This window comes from Passer montanus, unplaced genomic scaffold (assembly GCF_014805655.1).
Source record: "Passer montanus isolate IOZ18808 unplaced genomic scaffold, ASM1480565v1 scaffold56, whole genome shotgun sequence".
NCBI classification, from domain to species: Eukaryota; Metazoa; Chordata; class Aves; order Passeriformes; family Passeridae; genus Passer; species Passer montanus.
In genome coordinates, this window is record NW_024370595.1 from 5111464 (window position 1) to 5131621 (window position 20158).

The following is a 20158-nucleotide window of genomic DNA, read 5'->3' on the forward strand; positions in this document are numbered from 1 at the left end:
ACATCTGGTTTATAATTTAAAGCATGAGGAAAATAATTGCAAATTAATTCTAAAATGTAAAAAATTATTTAAAGAACTCATTAAGAGGATCATTAAGATTTCCTAATACAGTGGAAGAGCATTCATTATAATTACAGCTATAACAAAGACTTTCAGTAAGAAAAGACTGAATTAAAATCTTGCATCCTACAATACAACCTCTCTAATCTCTCAATGTCTCTAATGACATTGCACCTTGAAATGGCAAATTGCAGATTTCTTTAACTTACTTTATTATATGATGGAAACCAAGACAAAGTAATATAATGTGCACACAGGAACATATAATTTGGCTCATAGAATGCATTTGTCATTACTTTTGAATAATCCTGTTTTTGTATCCTTTAAATGAGTCTAAGCTCACATCCTGTTATGTTCTTAATAAAGAACAGGCATCAAGATATATATACATAGGATGGCTTTCACATATTAAAAAGACCTAAAATTTTTGAACGGGCAATCATGTATCTTGGAATTTAAAATTCAAAATACTCATAATATCAACAGCACGTCCCATTCACATCACCATGTCATAACTCAAAATGCCAAAATTACTTATTTAAAGTTATTGCCACTCACAACCACTTCCTAGTATCACTCAGTTCATCATTCAGTCTGTTTTTCCTTCTCTATTATTACACAATAGCTATTTCTTCATACCAGGTTTTTTAAACCATGACCCAAAGAAATCTTCCATGTCACAGACAAAGAGTCAACCCTGTCTGTTAAGAAAACAAGTTCCTATTGTCTTCATAAAGATATTATAATGATGAGTCTCTAATAGAACACCAACCACATCACTGTTTCAGTCTTTCTGGAAATCTTGAGGTTTAAAATAGTCATATTGAAGTCTGGAATGCAGGGTTAGCCATATATTCCTATGGATTATGCTGTCTTTGCCACAGAACACTACCTCTCCTTTGACTTGAAGCCTTTTTGACGTGGTCCCTAACATTTCTTCCCCCTGTGGCAGTTACAGCCTCAGTCTAAAAAGCTTCATTCTTCCTTGTATTCACATGCAATTCATCTGAGATTAACTTTGCTACAAGTAGGTGTCTGATAGCAACTGTCTTTTTCCTGACTGTTAAAGAAAGAGTTAGGTATTAATATTCATACTCAAGTCTAAGCATAATTGCAGCAGTTAGTGACATCTGAAAAGCTTTGCTCTACAAAATCGGCTTGAACATTCAGCTGAACACCCATTGAAAAAATATCTTAAAGAAAATTATTTCCTAGGTTTCACCCACTAGATGAAAATTACTGATGAAAACTGATCAGAAAATATACATGCAGAGTTTGATTTCTAGAGAAGCTCCACATGATTTTCCCTCAGAAGTGCTGCAGACTAAGAAAAAAGTAATTGAGCTAAGGTCTAAGTTTGGAAGTACACAGCAGGAAAGTCTGCCTTGTACGTGTTGATGATCTCACCCTTGAAATAGAAGAGATGGAAATCAAAGTAATCATTGCTCTTTTTGCTAAATCAACCACCACCTTACTGAGTTGCCTGGACAGAACAGCTCAACTTTTAATAATAATTTAGGGGAGAAAAGTTAAAAGTTCTTGTCCTGGTGAGAAAAAGAGCATAGGTGAGTTCTACCAAGAATCCCCCTTTTTTTTCTCTTGAAATGAGATTTTCATGCGCATTGCTCTCCCTCTGAAATTTCACTTATATGACAGATACTAGACTGAAGACTTCCTTTCTTCCCTCCTTCCTCTTCTTCTGACACAGGTAATTTCTAGTTTCTATTCAGTTCTTTGTATACCCATGCTTCAGTGGTTCACAGTGTACATGAAAAACTGCTTACTTAAAAATAATTAAATTATTATTTTTAATTCCAGAAAGTGTTCAAACTTTTTCTTCCAGCAGACCAAATGATGGCTACTGAATACAGTAGCCGAAGAGCTGAAATAACACGAATTGGCGGCAAATAATCTTCTCAATCAGTTCTGCCACTGCAGAGACAAGCCATCATACAGCATAGTGGATGGCAATTTTGTGAGGACTTGCCATCTTCACGGTAAATTTGAGACTGAAAGATCATTACTGCTCTCTTATATATATTTGGACAAACACCAAAGAAACAGAGCAGAAATTCAGCTTCTGGACAAAGGTTTGTTACATTTGAGTGCCTAATGTTAATTTCCTATATTGGTAATTAGTTTTGAGAACAGAAATGAAGTTCAAAAGTACTAAGGTAGTTCACATTCAGTTTCAGTGGGATGTACTGTCCACAACAAGCACATCTGAAATAATTTCTATTCAAAAGTTTAATTCCATTTAGTTCCATTTCTATTCAAAAGTTTAAATATAACTTCATGCAGTCTTGAGTCCTTAAATCTCGGATACCTAAATTTTGTATTTCATTATTTTACTTATTCTGCCCTTACACATTACACATATTTTTTCTTCAGCTGAAAGCAAGAAATATCTCAATGTCATACACTCATTAACTACCCTAATGAGACCATTTATTATAATAGAGATAAAATATGCATTTTTAAAACTGGTATTTTGGTGCATTTATCTATTTTGGGTATGTTGAACTCAAAGGGTATCTCAAACTCAAGTTAATGCACAAGTAAGACTGTGCTACAACAATCATCCAAAACCCACTGATTTCTTCTATTACTAATTTTTTCCTTCTACCTATAGTAGTTTTGATGAAATGGTTTCTTATTATTCCACATACATTTCTAGCACCCCAAAATTCTACTTACAAACAAATTCAGAGAGGCAAAGAGCAAAAACACATTGTCCCCATTGCTTTTGAACAGAGTGCCCATTCCTAGAGTAAATGCAAGCCAGAGGACCTTCCAATAAATTGTTCTCCAGAGAAGTCATTATGGTAGGCCATCAGGGAAGGGCAAGATAATTAGCTATTTATTAGTTCAAGAATGGAGCAGCTACTCCCATTGCTTGACATTCAGTACTTCACATGAAATAGCAATCAACACATTTCACAGTTGGTGAATATGACACCAAGTTGTCCACGTCACATAATTTGTTTCTGTGTTTACTTGCCAGATTTTCAACTGTGAGGGTGCATAGGAGTCTCTGACCACCTTATATTTTATATGCTGCAATGATTTGCCGTCTTTCATATTTATAGGCAAAACCAAAGAATAAAGCTGAACAGACACCTTTTAAATTCAGGCGCTTTTCTTCCAAAAATACAAAAGATACATGCAATGCATTCATTAGATTCTTATAGGAACATTGTACACGGCAGCCTTTGAATGCCATTGTGGAAAAGAGACATTGCTTTGAAGAGGTTATTTTAAAATCTTTAAGTACAGTAAGATATTAACAGGTCCTCCATTTCCAAGTTGTATTAAAAAAAAAAATCAACCTAATTTAAGAAGGGGAATAATATGATGAATCCCAACTCAAAAGTTACACAAGGAGCCACAGCTACCCATAACCCCAGAGCTACATAAACATTCAGCTTGCTTTCTAAATCTGAATATGTTGCTGCAGCACTGAGGAAAGACTTAAGAGTTCAGACTGTAACAAAGGACCAACCATAGGTTTATTATTGCCACACTATCACACTCTTTCAGTTTCTCCTGCCTTTACACATGCAGTACATTATGTATAACTTCGCCAAAATTATACTTTTACATTCAAGATTGTTGGTAACTCAGTGAAAAAAGAGTAACCACTGAAGAGATTATGAATTACAAATAAATATGCTGTTATTATATTATGACTTTCATTAACTCCACATTATTAAGCTCTGTATATTTGATTGCATCTTGAAACAACATCTCAAGAGTTTTCTTGAAAATGACTTCACTTCATACTTTTTTGTCCTAAGATGGCTATTTTACCACTGATGATCTACCAGCATTTTTCAACAGACAACACAGAACGTAATATTGCTTATAGGTTTGTTCTCTTGATGAGACACAGAAACCAGAATTATAGCTGAAGACAGGAGTAAAACAGAATCAAAACAACTTATCACTGGGGTACTTAGTGTCTTTTTCAAAACTTAGTGTTGATGCCAAGATCAGCAATCCAGATAAAAATCTTTGTAAGTAAGTCACTTACCATATTTATTGATGATACAGGACCAATGCTGTTAACATAAATGTCAACATCAATAACTGTCGGTTTTACTGTGGAGGAAAAAAAAAATTAATATTATTTTGCAGACAACATAAATAATCACTTTAAATACTTTTTTCCCTAATAACCATAAGTTCTTTTCTTCAGGTACAGCTACTGAGAAATATGGATAATGTATTTTTAGGAAAACATGGTTCTGTTCCTCCTACCCAACAAAAAAATTGCCATAAATTAAAACCTGTACCACTTCATCATCACAATTCCAGTTTGTCAGCAACAATGTGTTAAAGAAACTTTCAGTGTTAGGCACAGTAGCTCAAAGTAAAGCTCAAACCTAAGATGTCTGACATGAAAGTAAAAATAATGCAGCATATTGGTTTTTTTCCCTTTGCCTCAACATTCAGGTCCTTTAGTCTGTTTTTCCAGATCGAAAAAAACTTTCCAGATTTCTTCATCTCATCAGCCCTGAAATCATCTTAACATAGAGCAAAATCTCTATGAAATCTGATTAGCTAAACCTAAGCAACTCTTCTTTCAATTCAGACTCATTCCTTTCAGTCCACATTGCCTTCGCACTCTTTCATTCAAAGGCTTTTGAATTTGATTTGGTTTAGTCTATGCACATTTCCCATAAGATCTTCCATGTTTTCAGACTTTGAGGACTTTATAACCCAAAACAAGCTCTGTATTCCTTTCTTTTGCTCAGGCCATTAGGATTTCTTTTTCTTTCAGCATCTTTGGTGTCAGTGTAGCTGCTGGACATAACTGAGCTCTTACTGGTAATATAATCTAACTCCAAAATAATGCCACTCTTACACCAGAAGACACATTAATTTTTTTACTTATACTGCCATTCTTCCAGCCCCACAGGGTACACATTAAGCTCTAAACTGAAATCTAAATGACTGGTTTACTTTCTCCAGAGTTAGCTGACTCAAAACTAAGTATAAAGAATAAATGGGGTTTTAACCTGCATAGTGAGAACTGATGCAAACAATAGTAAGACAACAGCTTCTGCTGGATATCTTTCTATCCCATCGAAGCACCTTCTCCTCTACACTGTTTTCAAAAATCTCCAGAGAGTATTCAAACCACTGAAGTTTGGGAACTATGTTGGACTTGGACTTTCTTCACTAACCCCCAAGCCTCCTACAATGAGGAAATGCAGACTTATCAGCCATGCAAAACTCAAAAAGCTTTCCTCTGGGAAGCTACTGAGCAGAGAAGTGAGGAACAGTGAAATACCAAGGTTCTGGTGGAAGCTTGTCTCTGGTAACAACCAGTCAATTGGTCTAGAGCCATCTGGCAGAAAGCTGTAGATAGCAGGAATCTTCACATTAGAAGATAAATATTTTTTGCCTGCATCCCCCAAATTTCAGACTATCAAAGAGGTGTCAAGTAGTTTTAAAGTACTGGAAAATTTAGATAGTTATGAAAAAAGAATTTGCATGCTGGCTTGTCCTGTAGTGTAAGAATTTGGTATGTACATGTCATTAGGAAGGCTATATCTCCTGTTGCAAAAAACAGACATTAAACTGGGTACAGAGTGGTTTAAGATGATAACCATTCACTCTAATTCATTAAATAACACATATTTCTTGACTGCGTATGGTCAGAACATCCAGGATTATTTAAGGTCATGGTTTCAAATTGTCTGAAGTACTGGCTGATGAACTCAGATCTCCCCTTTAGCAAAAGAAAATGTGAATTCAGCTGAACAAGCTCAGCTGATTAAAGCAATTCTAATTGTACCCAGCTAATAACTAAATAGGAGTCTAGCAGCTTCTGGTAATGAGTTCCCTCAAAATGCAGTAATAAATGTCATTACACAGGAATTGGTAATAGCAAGAAACTACAGTTAGCTCTTCCACCAGAACAGCATTCATGGAATAAAGAGCTCTAAGCTTATAGGGTTTATGCATGTGTCTACCTGGAAGTTCAAGGCTAAGGAATTCTGGTGAACATTAATGGCACTAGACTTAAGGATGCAAATTGGCACGCAACTGATTCTTGGCAGGATCAGGAACAAAATTCAGGACCAGAACACAATGCTTGAAATCTGTTTTTTTAATCTGTTTAATCATTGCAGTTAAGTATATAAATAGAATATGAGGTGATAATTTCTCCTGAATGTGCTGAATTCTCTTGAATTCTCTTATGGTGCAAAAAAAAATATTAATAATGCTAAAGAGAATTCGATCTTACAGTAAAACAGAACACTAAACAACAGTCACTTCTTCTATCAGACATTTCCAGTGAAATTCAAATTGAAAATAAATATTAAAAAAATACAAGTAAGCTATTATACTTGTTCAAATTTTTTTTTTTAAATTGAACGTTTCTTTCAATTATTTTATTTTCCTAGGCAAAGGTAAAAAATACAATTGTAATTTGTATGATAAATATAGGTTCAGGTTTTAAAAGAAAAGACAGAAGAGCATAGTTCTTCTTGCATGTGGTCTTTCATGGATATAAACACATACAAACAAACAAAGTATTATCACGTATAAATTTTATATTCATTATCATAAATTTTTATTTCAAAATGCCAACCAAAATGAAGCAAGGTTTTAAGACTATTTCCTCCAAAATGTATTATGATAAAGGAAATAACTGAGTCTTAAAGTTATCATGTCTTATTAGAAAGAACTCACCCTACAATGCTCTTAAAAATAAATTGAGTTTCATAGAAATATGAAATAGCTGCACTATCAGGAAGGCTGGACCAGATGATCCTCTGTGTTTCCTTCCAACAATTCTGTGATTCTGCAATTTCAATGCCTGCTCAGTTTTTCTGTGTATTGCATTCATTTGTGAACACTCACTTCATGAAGACATTCAAGCCACACATGGAGTTGTTAAGCTGCAGATGGAGCTTTTTTTCTTGCACTGGGAGACTGCTCACAGTGTTGTTGACAGAACAATTAAAGTGTTAATGCCTCACTAAAAGCTGACAATAAGATTAAATACGGATATTCAGCTACAGTACTGTTTTGTTATTGGCCTAAACCCAAGATAGTTCTAAAGAGCTGTCAGAAACTTAGAAAAAATACTGACAGAACCATGTGTACACCACATGCAAGAGAGCAATTAAAGGTTGTCAACAAATGTACCAGTGTTCTCTAAGTTCTTTGAAATATTATTTAGTATATATATACTAAATACGATTTAGTATATATATGGCAGTAACTTTCCCTAAAAGACAGTGTAAGCACATCTGAGTAATTGCAGTGTTACACTGCTACTCAGTGCTACCTAAGGTAACCTAGCTGCTTATCACAGTCAGTTAATCTTCAAACATGCTGGTTTTAATTGAGATGGGTATTTACAAAGCCAGTCAAAATATTTTTAAACAAAACTAAGGTCATCCGATCCAAATGCCCTGGCTTTGAGACAAACAGTGTTTATAATCCAGTCAGCTCTGTAACTATCACATTACAAAGACACTGTCAACAAGTAGTGCCTACAAACTTAAAAAAAACCTGTCAGTTCAAAACACACCTAGGACAACTATAGGATTCTTCTAGTCCTGCATTGTGGATTTGCACTGGTGAAAAAAACCAGAACCTGGGCTTGAATCTCATTAAAATCCATAAAGACATTACTGTTGAACATATGTGAATTGATCATGTGTATAAAAAACTCAACAGATAAATCAGGAGAATTTTAAAAGACTCTTGAGTAAATCAAAAGAGGGAATGTTATACAATTTCATCTCATGTAGGGGAAAAATTTCCTGTCATTTTCTTATGCTTATTTACTTATTTACTACTCTTAATTATCCTGTCCTTTAAAAATATCTCTTAATTTTTGATATATCTCCACTATTCAGAACGGATGCTTATTTCATGAATGAAACCACTTTTCTTCCTACAGAAAGCTTCCTCCACATTTGAAGTCTGTCCAAATAGCACTAATGTTCCTGCATAAATCATAAATATTTAGGTGTATTTTTAAAATTTTAATATTAAGAAATATTTTTACAAGCTCAATTACATGGAGTATATCTTACTGAGTTGTCATAATTTTTTTTTTTTTTGAGAGTTAACCTTTCTTACATTGTTCAGCCAACATCCAGGTTTATTCTGGTTTTACCCAGCACAGCAGTGGTAAAAAATGTTGAAGACCAATACACATTTATAGAAGCAAAACAACTAGAACCAGATTTTTAGAAGGCACATAACTACATAAAAATCACAGTATGATCTCTGTTCAAGAACTACAGGGCCACTTGAGTTCTGCCCAAATTTCACAAGACTTCTGAACGCAAATGACTAACAAGATTGGCTCTGCACTAATGAGATTTTTTTTTTATATTGCTCTATAATGATATTTTACATTCTCTCATTACCACATAAATTGCTATTTTTAAATTAGGACAAAGCTGTAATAAATCACTACACAGTTATTGGTAACTATAATAGTAGTGATTATAGTGTTAATTTTTACTTTGCATTAGTGATCATGACTATTCAAATTTTCCTACATTACTTTGTAGGCAACATCTATTTGCCTAGCTGCTCCTGTAAAACGAACCGCTATGCTAACAAGACTTCTCAAGACTAAATACTGTTGGCTAACACATCTCCATTTTACAACAAATCACCACATTTGAAGAAAAACATGGTAACAGGAAGTGTTAAGCCACCATCACTGGAGGTATCTAAAAGATGAGTGGATGTGGCCCTTAAGGACATGGTCTAGCGTTGGATTTGGCAGTGGTAGGTTAAGGGATGGACTCACACAAGAATCTTTTCCAACCTAAATTATTCAATTATTCTTTTCTACAATGCTACGAATCTATCAGTGAGGAAAATTAAAAACCCCCTTTCTTCCTGCACGGAAGAGAATGGGCTTGAAAACAGATGTCAAAGTCCTCCACTTGCTACAGAAACTGACAGAAATGACATCCATATGTTTTAGGTTCAAACTACCAAAACGGAACTGCAAATGAAAATCAAAATAAGAAAGAAAGTTTGGATTAAAGCAATACCAGGATGAGAACACAGTCCTCTGAAAACAGTATTTTTTTTACATGCTAGGTTTGGTTGTCATTTTGTCCAGGAGTGTGAATGACAGTGTGCACATAAACGGACTCCCTCAATTAACTACAAATCACTTTTATTCTTCATTTCCCACCATAACTATCAATCAACCTTCAGCACTTTCATCCCTCCTTTACCATTCCCTAACGCACAAGCTGTAATTTTTCAAGTATTATGTTGTGGAATGAAAACTGTAGGTCTTTATGGTTAGGCTTGTTTTTCAATCAATCCCTACAGTTTTAATTTTTGTTTTACTTATATTCATCAGAGAGGAGAGCTCCTGTGTGAGATCATAAGACTGAAATATAATAGAATTTGTTCCTGCAAAGTAAAGCCAGCTAGCAACCGGGGTCTGGATGAACAATAACAGCCATGAGAAAACTACACAGATGTAAAAATGAGCAACAACATTTAAAATAATATGTGCAGAACACAATATGTCCCTGTTTAAAGATAACAGAACAATTAGCTTGTGTCATGACCTCAAAATGGCAACTAACACTGAACATCCTTGCAGTTTACAAATACTTCTAAGAAACCTCTTCAATGACAGCATAGTCTGGGTAATCAGAGAGAGAAGGGATAAGAAGAAAAGAATCTTCTCATGTAAAACCTTTCCCTGACTCTTACCTAACTTTCAACTCATAGCATCCAGGAAGTTTGTATGCTATAATCCTATGACCCCTCAGATTAAAAAATATTATAGTGAAGCTATAGAAAGAGAGAATAAGAACTAGCATCTTCTACATTTAGTTTTGTGTGTGACAGTTAAGACTAAGAGTTAGGCAAACATTAACTGTCAACCAAACTTTCCTACCTACAATGCTATTCAAGAAAAACATTCTACCTGTGTATGCATCAAGCTAGTTCAGCAAATAGTCACTGTTAGGAAATAAAACACAAAACAAAAGTTATCTGTGTAAATTAATTATTTACATTCACAAAGATAAGGTTGTATTTTAAGGGAGCTTGCTGTTTAGTAATTGGGTAAAACACAAAAGCAGTACTTTTTTTTTCAACCTCACAGATTACACACAAGTCTTAAGTATTGCAAAGATACAAGTGGCTTCTTAGAAATGAGAGAAAGGAGCATTTTATATAGGCAAAGAACTGCATTACCAGGGGGAAATTATTGGCAGTAAATTATGAGGTAAATTCAGAAAAACAGTGCTTGAATACTAAAATGTTTCTATATATTGAAGTACAGTAAGCTTCAAATTAAAGTGTTGCTTTCCAGCATTTGATTTAAATCAGGCAATCCACAAAAAAGAAAATGAAACTGGGCTTCTTTGGAGAGTTTTAAGCAGAAACATTGAGTTGTAGGGCTTCAGGCTCAATGCATTGGACTAAAATTTCTCTACTTATACTTTCAGTATGGCACATTAAAATTTTACCTGAGAAAAGGATGAATAAAAAGTAGGATGTTTCCCCTGAGGGTTGAAAAGCTGTGAACCAAAGCAGGTCAGAAAGCCAAGGTAAAAATTTCCCTGTACTCAGTCCATGGTTAAGCAATTAGAAAAGCAGAATTCAGACATGAAGAAAGCTCACTGTGAAGACCCAGTCCTAACCAGAGTTGCTCCCATGCAGGATTTTGAAAGAGCCTATGTTTAATGGACTGGACCAGCATCAAACCAAGATTCTTTGTTTATGTAATCTTTCACAACTCAAGCATGTATCACAAAAACCTGAAATAGGTATTTTGGAGTGTTCATAGAGTGGTTAACCCTTAATTTTCTAACCTTACTATTAATAGTCTAGAAATATTAATGGCCAACACTGCAAAAGAAAGCATCAGTTCCTGAAAATGGTAGAGAATCAGAACTGCAGAATCAGAAGAAATCCCTTCTATCATCCAACCTAGAACAGAGATCATTCTCATCTTCATTGAACACCAACCCCTTCCTCAGGAATATTCCTCTTCCTGAGGATTTCTAGTTAGGTGGCAAATCAGAACAAAAGTCTCTGAAAGGAAGACAATCCACTTTAACCCAACCAAAAAAAGAAGAAAAAGGGAAGTATCAGCAAGAACAATAAAAGCATTTCTAAATTTTTTTGTTATGACTTTTTTCACTGAACTCTCAGTATATTCAGCCCTGTTTCCTATCAGGTCTTAGCCACAGCACTCTGTGTCCTCAACAACAGGTTATTCAAGTTCATTCTTCCATATAAATCTAAATTAGACTAATCTCTATGATCTTATGTGCTGCCCAGTACTAGAGAAGTTGGATCCAAGCTTTCCCCTCCTGAGTGCTGACATAATACAAACAGAATTTACTCCATCTTTCCTTCCCATATGCTCTACCTCTACACACAAATTGGTTTTCTAGGTACAACTATCTATGATCAATCCTGAAGCAATGAATGTCTCTCTCACTACTTCATGTTATAAGATGCCTGACACTGTCTTGTAGGCCAGCACCAAAAAAGACTTTGAGCAGAAAGTAGTAATTTGACCTTGCATGACACTTCACAGCTTTCTCTGCACTATGATCTGGAAAATATTTTGATCTGTCAGGCAATATGCAGCCCTCTGTCACCACATATGGGGAAACCTAGCTGGAGCTAATTTAAAGAGCATCAGGTGTGGCAATCAGCAGCTAGCAAAAATAACTTGACAGCCTCTGTGGTAATCGCCTGTGGTGCTCTTTAGGGTTCATTTCTGTGCAACATGGTAGGAAAGCAGGTCAGACAGGAGAAAGATTGTGATACTGCTTCAGAATTCAAGATTTTCAATAGGATTGTGCCTGGAAAAGGACATGTTCTTTTAAAACCAACAGAGTGTTTCCTCTCAACCAACACATTTTCTCCTTGCACACACTGAGAAACTGGTTAAATTAGTTGCAAAGGAAACTTTTAACTGCTTTAAAAGAGGACTGCTGTTAATGCTCCCAAACAGCACAGTAAAGCACATCAGACAAAGCTTAGTCTTCTCTGTTTGCTGATTCAAATGAGCCCATCTATTTGTACCAGCTACGCCTGTACAAACCTACTCAGGGTAGTGAGAACTGCACAGCAGTATCTGAGACTGCTCTCATCTTCAGAAATATGGCTAATGATAAAAGATATAAGTATAAAGATACTGGAGGAGTAAAGAAAACCAGCATGACTCTCAAGACAGCTAGAACTGGTGGAGTCAGGATATTTCATGTTCCAAAGTGAATTTATTTGGGCTTATAAATACAAAATGAATACAGATGATTGCCAGGATCAAATAATTTTAGAGGATCCAAGAGGAAACCATGAGAAAAAAAAAGATCAACTACAAAAATCTGGTTTATTACTAGAATCTAAATGAAACAGATTTTTGTAGCTGTAATTATCATAATTCTGTTCTGTGCCCTGTTGGTTTGCCTAATATTTCTGTTTCATTTTATTAGTAAAGAGAAAGTAAAATTTCAGGGCCAGAACCTGCTCCTACTAAATTTCAGGATTTATATCAATGTGACATGGGAGGAAAAAAGCACACTTGCAGGGTAGCAAGTCTTACTGCACATAGAAAATGATGCATATCCATTAAACAGGTCTTCACTTCAAAGCACTTTGAAACAAAACACGGAATACTTGCCTAGGGAAGAGATGTTAAGACCTTCATAGTTGTGAATTGGTTTTGTTTTTTTCTAGGATTGGTGCCTTTAATACCATGCAAAAGACCTGAGTATCTCAGATCTATAATTGTAGCTGGTAAAAAATAGGTGAAAAGATGCTTTACATCATAAACACTTTTCTTTTTGATCTAATGAGTACACTGTTATTAGCTGTTCAGTATAAAGTGCTTTCTTTCTTTTTTTTTTCCCAATTCAAAAAGGCATGTATTTTTTGTGGTATAATAGAAACTTTCCAGATACCACCACTAAAATAAAAACCCTCAAAAGCTGATATTCATGGAGACAAGAAATCTGCCAAGTGTGGCCACAGGGGATGCAGTCAGGCATTCCCCTGCTGGTAGAACACTGCTTTGTTTCCAAAGATCAAAGGAAATCCCCTTTTAGCAAGACAGGTCCTGTTAAGGTATCACTTTGCTAACAGCCTTCACAGGTTACCTGTTTTGCCTAATATTTAGTTTGTTCAATCCATACTTTAAAAATCCTGGCTTGGAACCTTGCAGGTGATGCCTGAAGTGCTAAGTGTAGATTGTGCCTATGATCTGAGCAACAGTCATTTATGTGGAAGCTGAGGCCAAGTATATGCCAGGATGAGGGGAGAAAAAACCCAAAACCTCCTAGCCTTGCATCCAAGCAGTGACCTACACATTCTTTACAGTGGTTTAGATGTGCTTGGGTGATAGAGGAGGAAAGAGGGTAGCTAAGTGTTCACAGTGCCCTCACTGATGGCTGTACTGCTGGCCTGGAGGAGACGTGATTGCTGATGATGTCAGTGCCCATAATATGGCAAAAGGGCACTCAGAATATGCCTGTACCAGGTAGGACTCTATTTTGAGCTAGCAAAAATATCAGTTGCCCTGAGAAGAATGAAAACCACAGAGAAGTTACTTCCTATGCCAACATGCACTTTGATATATTTTATTTGCCACAGTCTTCTCCTTCTCTCCATGTTTTTTGGCTGCAGAAGTGTCTTCCCAAGTGATCTGAAACTGGCAATCCTAACCTTAGAAAGTGCAAAGTATTTCCTAGGCCCTTCTGATCGTATTCAGGAAAAAAGATCATTTCCTCAGACAATAGCTAAAAGTACACATTAGAAATAGTGGATTTGCAATACAGGATTGAAAAACTGAGTGAAGAGCAGTGTGACATGAAATTCTGAGTGTCCCTGTCCTGTGGGTCAATTTACTTCCCAGCAGTACCATGCTAATGTAAAGGCCCTAGTGAGTAGGTGACTGTATATGAGTCCTGGATTTAACCCTCAGTATTAGCTGAACTTCTGCTTGAATCTGAGAATCACTTCTCACTTCTACTGGTTCACTCCATGCTTCTTCTAACATCCAAAACATGTGTTTTCTTATTGTATGGTCTACGTTACCTGACGCACACTACCATTTTCCTGGTGGTCTAGCTGGTATGTATTGTGCTTTAAAGTATTTGTATTAATACTGAGATCTTCAGAGCAGCAAGAAAATTCTGTTGCCAGGACATGTCAACCACCTTGTTAGGAGGATAACTGGCTCCCAGATGGAAAGGAAGATGTGCTTGTGTGTGAGGCACCAGCCAGCAATTCAGGGAAGTTATCTGTAATGCCTGATTCTCTAGCATTCCCCTTGTGTTCTCCTTGCCAAATGCAACAGCTCCACAACTTCAAAAGGGCAATGTTATTTATCTGCATCAAAGGTAGGAGAGGTGCAAAGAGGGACTAGGGGAGGAAGCAGAGATGAACTAACTTCTGTAGCATTTGAACAACACTCAGCTCAGGTTCTGATATAGCCAGATTGCTATCAAAGACAAAAAATGGCCTAGGACCAAGATGCTTGACAGAAATAGATGTAGTTGAGAACTATAAATTCTGTTTTATATATGAAGAGCTGTGTAATTTGACTCCTTTCTCTAAAACAGGATTTACAAAATGTTGTGGAGACACAAAAGGAATTTTTTTGGTAACAACGACTTCCCAGTGCTGTAAGATATGTCTGACCTCCACTGATTTTATGGCAATTGATATGGAGACTTTGAGTGATTACTTTGCCTCACATAAGTATAATGTAATTCACTCTGCCTTAAGTCAGTGATCTGAGGACACAGTGTACAAAATAAATTTTAAAAATTGTCTGAGACTGTCTTCCAGATGTTGATATGGGTGGGAAAGTGTGTTAAAGCATCTCTCCATCAGATATTAAAAATAGCTCAATCCAGTATGATAAACTAAGTAGAGAGAGATAGGTGTGTCTGTTTTTACCACTTTGTTATAAAAACAGACACACCTATCAAATATAATCTTCGTAAAAACTATGGAAAAATCAAAGTAATAGCTACAAAAAAGAACTAAACTGACCATTTTTAATATGACAGGTTAGTCTTTTTTTCCTGCAACTGTTGCATTATCGTGTAGCTATGAGGCACTAATAATTCTAATGATGAATACATACATACATATGGCTCTTACTTCCCTCTAAACTGATCCAAACGGATCACCTAGAAAGCATATCAATACATGTGCCATTAGCAAACATAATTTCACTTATAATCAGTGGTAGGAAATCTCCATCTAATCCCTGCATTTAGGGAAAGCAAACTATATTAGGTGACTGTTTTGAGTATTCCCCATTCTCAGTTTGTTCTGAAGAACATGAAAGGTACAGTAAATATAAATGACAAATTCTTTCTGATTTCTGTCATACAAACTTGCTATGAACAAACTGAGCAGCAGTTGTGCTACAGCCATTATGCTCTAGGGGTGCAAACTGGGAAAAAAGGGCATAACTGCAATAGGCCAAGCACTAAAAACAAAAACAAACAAAAAAAACGAAACCAAAAAACAGAAACAACAACGTGAAACCAACAAACAAAAAACCAAAAAAACCCCACAAAAACCACACACACAGAAAAAACCACCCCACCAAAACAAAACAAAAGCCCAAACAAAAAAAAACCCACAACTGCTTTGAAACTTCATTATACAATTTAAAACAATAAAATAGCCCAACATGGTTATATGCAGGTACCTACAGGCTGTTATTTAAATTTTATACTTATATGTAGTAGTGCTGACCACAACACTGATTCTATAAGATTTCTTTTTGAGATGTCAGTGGTTTGTGGAAGATCATCTCTGGAGTTGCCCTAAATACAAGCAAATCCCAGTGCCTTATTCTCTGCATCAAGGAACAAAACCTTCAGGATCATATTTTGAAGATAACAGGTGCACATTCTTCTCTTGCTGTGTCCTACTTTTTGTTTTAATATGCTGAGGTTTTGTTTGCCTCTCAGAGTGTGAGATTTCCAGTATGGACTGGATAACAAAAGAGGTGTGTTCCTTCCTCTGCCAAAGACCTGCTCAATACTTAAGAACTAGACCTTCCATATCCTTACACAAACTCTGTGCAAACCAACCAGATTTTAGGACCCTAAGCTACCACCAGATTTCCTTGTGAGAATTAGCATTTTTTAAATACTTACTTGGAAATCAACTTCAGCCAAAAAAACTTGATCTACACTTCCCCAGATATTTGTGCACACTTCCAGAAAATAGTAACATATCTACTCTGCACCCAGAGAAGCTTATCCTCACATGTGCAGAAAGAAGTACTTACTTCCAATATCTGGCCGCAGCTTTTTGTCATACTCTCTCAACAGCTTGTTTAGTATGAGAGTCACATCTGTGTCTTGTGTTTTTGGAGCTAAAACCCATTTTTGGTTAGTTGTTCCATCTTCATATTCATCATCTTCAACCTTTCTAGAACTGTGAAACAAATAAACAAATAGGTATTATTTTACATTACTAAAACAGGATGCAGCAGGATGCAGCAGGATGCAGCAGGATGCAGCAGGATGCAACAGGTGCAACAGGATTTTTCCCATTAACATTTTTTGAGTATCTGTGGATGGGTCATGATTGACAATTGTTTAGAAATTGTCTTCTAGAAATTTCTTCAAAAAGTTATACTCTGGAAGATAATACAGCTATCAGAGTAGTATTTTTTATCCTGTATTTTAATGAACCTATTCTGAATAGTTTACAATATACTTTTACAAAGAGCGAACATCTGCAGTATTACTTTATTAATACATCAAGACAACTGATTCATCTCTTGCACAAAGGCTAATAAGAGTATAAAAAATTCAGATCTGTTAATGCTTCCTGATCATTTTATCCTATTAATAAATTATTATATTCTCAGTGCATGAATTTCAGAGTTTCATGTATTACAAGGCTTAGAATTAAGAGCTCATTCCTTGAATTTATGATGGATTATCACAAGCACACAAACACATTGAATAAATTAATCTGAATTTCCTTGCAACTTTAGTAACTTTCTTTAAAAACAGTACTATACCAAGAGTTGCAACTTTATTCCTTTATAGGTGGATTATCTTTATTTTAAGGGTATATTAATGCAAACGTGGTGAAACTACAGTTTGGCCAGAAATCACAACAAGAGCTATTTTCACACAAGACTAATTTCGTTTGTGCAGCTTTTTGTGTACGGACTTTAAAATGTTGATTTGAAGATGATATCTCCATCAGATGTATCTTTTGGTATCTTAGAAACCAAATCTGTTTGATGCCTCTCACTGGAGAAAATCTATGACAGACTGAGATGAAGTTATTAGGAGAAAAGATAACCTCAGTGGTGGAACCTATGGAAGGAATCGTGTGTTATTTCAACCTGCAATTGCCCAGGGGATATGATATCATTCTGCAACATTTTCACATAAATGTCAATAATTATGTGAGGTGCAAAGCAAAGGAGAATGAGAAGAACAAGCCTTGTTTGTTCATGGGATGTGCTACACACATCTGTGCAACTTCCTTTCTCTCCCTCTCCTTTCCTCCATAATGACAGCAGTGTATTTTAAAATACCTCAGATGTCCAGAAGACTTGATAAATACTCTATGTGAACACAAAAAAAACCTGATACAAATATAAGAATTTAATCACAGAGTATCATCAACCCTCACATTGCTCGAAGACCACTATTTGAGAACATAATGAAACTTTAAACTGAAAGTGCTTTACAGCCAATATGCCCCTAAAGACTAACCATGAATGACTTAACATGACCTCACAATTTGCAATTGCTGTAGGCACAATTTCTGTATAAAAATAATTTTTAAACCTAGACCCTGGGGATTTTCTGAAGAGAGCTCATATAACTGAGTTGTAAAAGTAGAGAAAACTTAGGACAAAATTTTGAATAGACAACCACTACTTTTCTGTTGTTGGGCTGCATTTTTAAAAAAACTGACGTTTTTGTTTGTTTGTTTGTTTGTTTGTTTTTATAATTCACCCAATGAGCATTGAAAAAACTCAAGAGGATTTTGGGAGAATTTTTTTTTTCCATCAGATTCACGATAAGCCCTGTATTTTAATACTGCTGTTACAGAACCATTCACAAAGAAGGCATCATCTCCAAACATATATGGCTAATATTTCTGAGCTGAAGCTCTGCAGTGGTGCTGAACTGCTGATAGCAAAGAAGGACAAATCGTATGTCTTTCTGCTGCAGTCACCACAACTTTACCACAGGCATTCAGACTGCACCTGGAAATGAGAACTGAGTTCAAGTAGTATCATGATTCATATTTCAGGGAGATGCTTTAAAACAAGTCACTAACAAGAGTCTAACGAAGCACTGGCAGACCTTTTAGATCCCCTCATTTTAGCAGCTTCTTTCCTAGAAAGTACCTCCAAACCATTTAAATCCCTACCTATCTTCTAGATTAAGACTGGAGGTGGGAGAGGTTTCACAGTGGATCAGACTAATACACTAGACACATATTTTTCAAGTGTTTTTGCTTTGTTCCTTAAGAATTTATTTTTTTCCCTTCCATTGCTTGTCTTCATATAGTTAAGGCAATAGTGCTCCTTCAAGGCACTTGAGGTTGCAGTTTTCTTTTGTAACCCTACAGGTGACTGCCAATTCCTCTCATATTCCTGTGTTCCAGAGAAATAACTACAGGGTGATGACAAACCAGTCTCAAACTAGGAAGGAAGAAAGGCTACATGCCTTTCCCCAACTCTTCATCAGTTTTGATTCCATAAGGAGACAGAAAAGAGACTGTGCATAAACTGCAGGGGAGGAAGTCTAGAAAACTCTGAGAGGTTGTCAGAGAGAGGAAAGGGTTGATTTCCTGCAATAGGTGTGTCCCACACTTGCTGTGGAAGCTGGCATGAAGCATTCTCTAGTTCCTGTGGCGATTTAGGAGACAGACACCACTCAGGTGTGCGGCAGGCTGCCAAGGAGGCCAGAGGAAGCCCTTTGAGCATGCCTGTAGCCTGGCTGGTGGTGGTTCCTACAGGGGGGCGCAGAGCTGACCCCTCTGCCTGGGTTATTCTGTGAGGGTGTACGACAGCCCCGGACAACCAAAAGCACCGAAGTCGAAAGAGTCAGGGCTGACGCTGCCGGCTGTGCCCCTCTGGCCTCTAACAGTGGATACCGGACCCCGCCGGGCAGACCCTTCCCGGCCCTGAGGCGGGGACCAGGGGATCACGCATCCCGCGGCTCATCCCTCACGCCGACCCCGCCCGAGGATCCCCCGGGGGTGGCGTGGAGGGAATCGGGGCCGGGAGGGGAGCCCGGGCAGCTCCCACCGGGTGCCGGCAGCCGCCCGAGGGGGAAACTTTCTGCCGGGCCGGCTCAGGACAGGGCCCTCGCGGGCGACCTGCGGCTTCCCGCGGGGCCGGGAAGGGACAGCGGCGGTGCCACCGCCCCGGGAGCCGGACGGGTCCCGGGATGGGAGCGGGGTAAGCCGTGTTTGGGAACAGAGCCCCGGCACGGCGCAGAAGAAGGTGGGGAGAGCCCACTGTTCTTCCTGGGTGCCGAATATTGTGCAAACTCCGGCAAACGGGACTTCAGCCCTCCAGCCCCAGTGCAGAGGAGAGGGGCTGGAGAGGAGGCGAGGGGAGCGCAGACTTACCAAGCGTGGAACACTGAGAGGAGGAAGAAAACCGGCAGGAGCTTAGCGGACATGGTCCGGACAGCGCTGGCCAGGTGAGAGGTGCGGCAGGACCAAGGAAACGTTGCAGAATGTTCACATGGAAGGGAGATTCAGGCAGTGAGGTAAAGGTCTGAGCCTCTCCTCCTCTGTATTCTCAGCTTAATACCCTGAAGAAAACAGTCTTCCACAACGCTCCGAGAAGGGAGGGAGGAGGCAAGAGGGAAAAAAAAAAAAAAAAAAAAAAGGCAGAAGAAGTGGAACGAGGGGGAAATCCCCAGCGGAGAGGCCAGGTATAAATCAGGCTCCGCGGGCTGACAGGTGCTCAGCGGGCACGGAGCTGCGGCGCGTCCCCTTTGCCGGCAGCCAGTTGCCGGGCGCAGCGGCGCGGCCTCTGCCGCTGCCCGGGCTGGCGCTGGCCGTGCCCCGGGCGGAGCACAGCGCGGAGCAGCCCGGG

General features: G+C 37.6%; 1 protein-coding gene across 2 annotated transcripts in view; it reads right to left on the reverse strand.

Moving 5' to 3' along the window:
• The window catches only part of GABRG3 (gamma-aminobutyric acid type A receptor subunit gamma3), a 297534-nt gene extending 277610 nt beyond the window's left edge, over positions 1-19924 (reverse strand). For both annotated transcript variants that reach the window (XM_039725756.1, XM_039725755.1), the window contains exons 1-3: positions 19684-19924; positions 16355-16503; positions 4094-4161 (exon numbers count right to left, since the gene is read on the reverse strand). In XM_039725756.1, the coding sequence (XP_039581690.1) occupies positions 4094-4161; positions 16355-16503; positions 19684-19736 (270 nt within the window). In that variant the 5' untranslated portion in view covers positions 19737-19924. The remainder of the gene's footprint in view (positions 1-4093; positions 4162-16354; positions 16504-19683) is intronic.
• Between the last annotated feature and the right edge of the window lie 234 nt (positions 19925-20158).